Source organism: Mastomys coucha, chromosome X, assembly GCF_008632895.1.
Source record: "Mastomys coucha isolate ucsf_1 chromosome X, UCSF_Mcou_1, whole genome shotgun sequence".
NCBI classification, from domain to species: domain Eukaryota; kingdom Metazoa; phylum Chordata; class Mammalia; order Rodentia; family Muridae; genus Mastomys; species Mastomys coucha.
This window is the reverse complement of record NC_045030.1, coordinates 102,533,249-102,538,365: the sequence shown is the minus strand read 5'-3', so window position 1 is coordinate 102,538,365 and position 5,117 is coordinate 102,533,249. Positions and strand designations below refer to the sequence as shown.

Below are 5,117 nucleotides of genomic sequence, written 5' to 3'. Positions count from 1 at the left end.
TATCTCTTTGGCACGGTAAACCAGAGAATCGTTTCTTTAGAAGCCATCTGAGTCAGTTCAGGTATAAAGACTTGGCCAATGGTCAGGAGAAGCCTGTGGCATAGGACTGCTAGATGATGCTCTCCAAAGTGCTGCTGTTGCTTCCCAGCTAAAAACCATAGGGGTTTCCCTCCAGGAAGAATCCTCTCTTCTCTCTGCCACTCCTGGGTGTGGCCTGGTGATGGGCTCTGGGACACTTGTCCTAGGAAAGCCCAATCTAAGACTTGTCTTGTAGGAGCTTGAGATATGGAGGAACTGAGCTATCCCCAGCTATTCAGTGGGGCTCCTGCTGCCTTGGGGTCTCTAGCACACCCTAATCTGCTGCTGTCTTCTTGTAGACATGGCCCAAGACAGGGCTTTGGAGACTTTCCTCCATCTTCCTTCTCCTGAATTCTCATTTTTCCCAGTCCCATTGAAGACCCAGATGCTAGTGGTCCATTACCATGATGTACTGCTTTCTCAGGGACATGCCTGCTCTCAGAACCAGAAACACCCCTACTTCTGGACTCTGAAATAACCTGGATGAGTAAATGTTCATGTGTCCTCTTTTGGCATTGTGGGTCATGGTTAGACCCTGGGTGAATAGAGCATGCCCCTGGCCTCAGGACAGAGTTGCAGCTCTGTCTCTGCTCTCGGCCCAGGTGCTCTCTGTTTTGAGTTTAACCCTATCAGCATCCTTGAGTAGCTGAATGGATTCACCCTGACTCCGAATTTTCTAGTGCTTCCTTCACATTTATTATTTCTTTTCTTTTACTTGCAGACCAACAGCCCCAGCTGGTGGCATCAACTGCCACCGATTTGTCGGACTTCTGCCCAGGCTCTGAAATGCCAACTATGTCGAGGCCTGCACTTGATGTCAAGGGTGGTACCACCTCTGGGAAGGAGGTGAGTCTTGTCATTTTACAGATGGAGATCCTAAGGCATGGAAAGATGGACTTTAGGGGAGGAGGTCACACACCAGGCCTTCCTAGGTGTGGCCTGTAGCCAGTGTACTTGACCAGAGAAGATACAGCAGGGCTTTGTCTGGGAGAAGTGAGAATAACTTGTTCAAAAGTGGTTGAATCAAACTCACTAGGGGTGTTGAAAGAGACAGCAGGAAGTGGGTCAAAGAAGCAGAATTGGAACAAGACCACTGTGGTAAAGAGATTATAGTGAGGCTAAGAGAGAAAACAGGGTGCTCTTTTTAGACAGGGGAGCACATAGAGTAGCAGGGGAGGGAGGCCCACTTCCAGTAATGTGTTCTCCAGTTCTACAGCTAGGGTCTAAACTTAGGAAGCAGAACCACAGTAGCAAAAGAAACCTAACTGTCCAGGGCTCTTCTACCACCTACCCACTAACTCCAAATATAGAGCATTCTGGAGCATTCCAGATCCCATGAATCCCAAAGGGAAAATCAAGAGGATGGCTACTATGCTGTGCTTTTCTGTCTTCTAGGATGCCAACCAGGAGATGAACTCTCTGGCATACTCTAACCTTGGAGCGAAAGATCACATGGCAGTGACCGTCCTGCACTACCCCGGGGTCACCGCAAATGGAGCCAAAGTCAATGGAATTGCCACTAGCTCCTCTGGATCTGGATCATCTTCTCCAGTAGGCTCTCCTGCTGCCACCTCTTCTACCAAACCCCCATCCTTCAACGGGCACCCTACCCCTCATCTGCTGGCCAGTATGCAGCTTCAGAAGCTTAATAGCCAGTATCAAGGGGCTGCGGCTACTGCTGCTGCTGCCCTTACCGGTCCAGGCCTACCAGGGGAGGAAGAGCCCATGCAAAGCTGGGTCACTGGCCCGCTGGTAGTGGGAGGATCACCAGGATCAGTTTCTCCTCCTGCTGGTGCCCAGAGCCCTGCTATCATTGATTCTGATCCAGTGGATGAGGAAGTGCTGATGTCTCTGGTGGTAGAATTGGGGCTAGACCGAGCCAATGAGCTTCCCGAGCTGTGGCTGGGGCAGAATGAGTTTGATTTCACTGCAGATTTTCCCTCTGGCTGCTGATGCCAAGGGCCCCTAAAAAAAATATGAGGAAAAAAAAGCCACCAATTCTGTTGTAAATAAAAGTTACTTGCAAAGAGATAACTGACTGGGTGTGTTCTTCATAGGGGATCTAAAGTCGGGGGTTGCAACTCTGGGGTTGCAGGAGCCTGAGGGGTGTGGGAGGGCTGGCCCAGGTGGCCTCTGAACTGCCACTACCACCACTGCCCTGATCTCCTCAAGAGTCCTGGTACTTAGCTTCAGTTTTTGAAGACTCCACAAACACTGTCCTGTCGAAGGGTGGGTGGGCCTGGGAGCACCTGGTGGCCAAGACATGCTAAGAAGAAAGACATGCTGCTTCAAATTTGTCTGCAGCTTCCTTGCCATCAGCACATCGTTGGCCACGTGTGCCAACTCTAAAAGCCAGCAATCTGGGGCTGGAAAGATGACTCAGTCATTAAGAGCACTGACTGCTCTGCTGAAGGTCCTGAGTTCAAATCCCAGCAACCATACGGTGGCTCACAACCACCCGTAATGAGATCTGCCGCCCCCTTCTGGGGTGACTGAAGATAGCTTACAGTGTACTTACATATAATAAATAAATAAACCTTTTTTAAAAATTAATTAATTTTTTTAAAAAAAGCCAGCAATCCAGGGATGCATCCATGGCTCAATAATTAAAAGCACTTACTGCTTTTGTAAAGGACTGGGTGAGGTTCAGTTTCCGGCATCCACACAGCTGCTCACAACCATCCATAATTCCAGTTCCAGGGGATCTGACACCCTCTTCTGACCTCCAGCATTAGAGATGCATGTGGCACAGATATATACAGGCAAAACACACACATAAATCTTTTTTTTTTAAGTCAACAATTCAACCGATCCATTCAGGGCTATTCCTTTACCTTTTGCCTTTATACAGCAGACCAGGTCAAACATTCTATGACCAAGCATTCAGATGCTGTCATTGAAGCAAGATTCCAGCTGCCTTCAAACCCCTCAGGCAACTCCTCATTCGTCCCCTCCAAGCCTAGAAGACTCCAAGCTGGACTGTATGTCCTCTAATTCCTACCTCCTTGGACTATTCTGTGTGAGGATATCCTGTTTGGGCTTGTCTCTCCAACTTAAAAAGTACAGATGAGGAGCCCCAGCCTTGACAATTTCAATGATCAGAGATCTCTTAAGGCAGTGACTTCAAAAGCATGCCAAGTGACAAGATATGAGCACTACCCCAGATCCTGTGTCATAATGCAGCCCTGGCATCATGTATGGGCTAAAAACTGCTGCCCACATTCCATACTCCTGAAGATGCTCTTCCTTGTACACTGAAAATTATTAGCCTCTGAGGAGCAACTTGAGGCTTGTCCCATCGTGAGCACATTCAAGAAGCTTACTAATAAAGGCACTCATTGAATTCAACCCTCCCTGAGTACCTGCTCACGGTCAAGCGTTTTGCTAGACACTGGGAGCACGAATTAGATACGGTTTGTGCCTTTGAGTTTCCCATCTCAGAAAGAAGGGCACAAACCAGTATTCTCTAGAACATGGGGAAACAGTGTTATCTGATTCCTGAAAAAGGAATAATAGCTCTATCTACCTGGGATGCCTGGGTAAGGTGTTCTAGTATTGAACTGTTATTTTCACATATCACAAGCAATAGGTACACAATATGATCTTGTTTTTAAAAAGTAGAGGAGCTAGGGAATATGGCTTAGGGTAGTACACTTGCCTAGCATGCATGAGTTCTTGTATTCCAGTCCCAAAATGGAATGGTGCAGAAAACAAAGCACCAGTTAAGAAGTAGAACTTTGGGTTATGCAGAGGCAGACAGATCTCTGTAAGTTGGAGGCCAGCCTGGTATACATAGAAAGTTCCAAGCCACCCAGGGCTACACAGTGAGAGCCTATCTCAAAAAAATAAAAGAGCTGGGCAGTGGTGTCACATACCTTTAATCCCAGGACAGCCAGGGCTATACAGAGAAACCCTGTCTCAAAAAAAACAAACAAAAAAAAAAAGAAGGAAAGAAAGAAAAAGAAAATAAGAAAGAAAGAAAGGAAAAAGAGAGAAAGGAAGAAGGAAGGAAAGAAAGTTCCAGATAAAGTTAAAGAACCCTTTGTCCAACTCTCCCTTAGTCCTGGCTGCCTCTGATCCTCCATAGAAATAATTGGTTTGTTTTTTTGGTTTTTTTAAAGATTTATTTACTTATTTATTATATGTAAGTACACTGTTGCTGTCTTCAGACATTCCAGAATAGGGTATCAGATCTTATGACAGATGGTTGTGAGCCACCATGTGGTTGCTGGGATTTGAACTGAGGACCTTCGGAAAAGCAGTCCGTGCTCTTAACTGCTGAGCCATCTCTCCAGCCCCCGAAATAATTGTTTATCTGTTCCTGGTTAACCCTTTCCAGCCTGGTTTTGGCCTTTAAAAAACTGTTTGTTTGTATGTTTGTCTGTGTGTTTGTTTGTTTGAATACAACTTAGCGGGGTCTGGAGGGATGCTCAGTGGTTACGAGCTCTTGAGAAGACCCAGTTTTAATTCCTAGCATTCACATAGCAGCTCACAACCAATTGTAATTCCAGTCCCATGATCTAATCCCCTCTTCTAGCTCCCTTGGGCAGCAGGCATGCAGGCAGGAAAAAAACACCCATACACATAAAATAAATTGATTTTAAAATAAGCTACTTACCAGTGGCACAGGAGTAACATGTACGGTAGGTACAGGGGCAGGGTCTGGCGCAGTGATTAAATGTATTAGACAGAAACCTAAAACCTGGAGAGTCCCTGGCCCCTTTCTGCTGAAGCCTTTGAAAAACATGAGTCTGGCCAGAGGTTGATCTCTGAGCCTTGGGGTTCTCAAGACGGCAGAAGTGAAGAGAGATCTGAATATGGGATCAGTACTTGAAAATCTAAAAATTATGGAGGCGAATGAAGTCCAAGGGTAGAAGATGAATGTCTCAGCTTAAAAAGAAGCAAAATCAGCCAGGTAATTGTACACGCCTTTAATCCTAGCACTCAGGAGGCAGAGGCAGGTGGGTCTCCAGGTTCGAGGCCATCCTGGTCTACATAGTAAGTTCCAGGACAGCAGGAACTACACAAAGAATCCCTGT

General features: G+C 46.5%; 1 protein-coding gene across 2 annotated transcripts in view; it reads left to right on the top strand.

The window, feature by feature from the left end:
- Cited1 (Cbp/p300 interacting transactivator with Glu/Asp rich carboxy-terminal domain 1) overlaps positions 1 to 2,109 on the top strand; it is a 4,526-nt gene extending 2,417 nt beyond the window's left edge. The window contains exons 2-3 of one of the 2 annotated variants that reach the window (XM_031375645.1): positions 800 to 924; positions 1,474 to 2,109. In XM_031375645.1, coding sequence (XP_031231505.1) covers positions 865 to 924; positions 1,474 to 2,031 — 618 coding nt within the window. In that variant the 5' untranslated portion in view covers positions 800 to 864 and the 3' untranslated portion in view covers positions 2,032 to 2,109. The remainder of the gene's footprint in view (positions 1 to 799; positions 925 to 1,473) is intronic. The other variant, XM_031375654.1, reaches the window with a different exon arrangement.
- Positions 2,110 to 5,117: the final 3,008 nt, after the last annotated feature.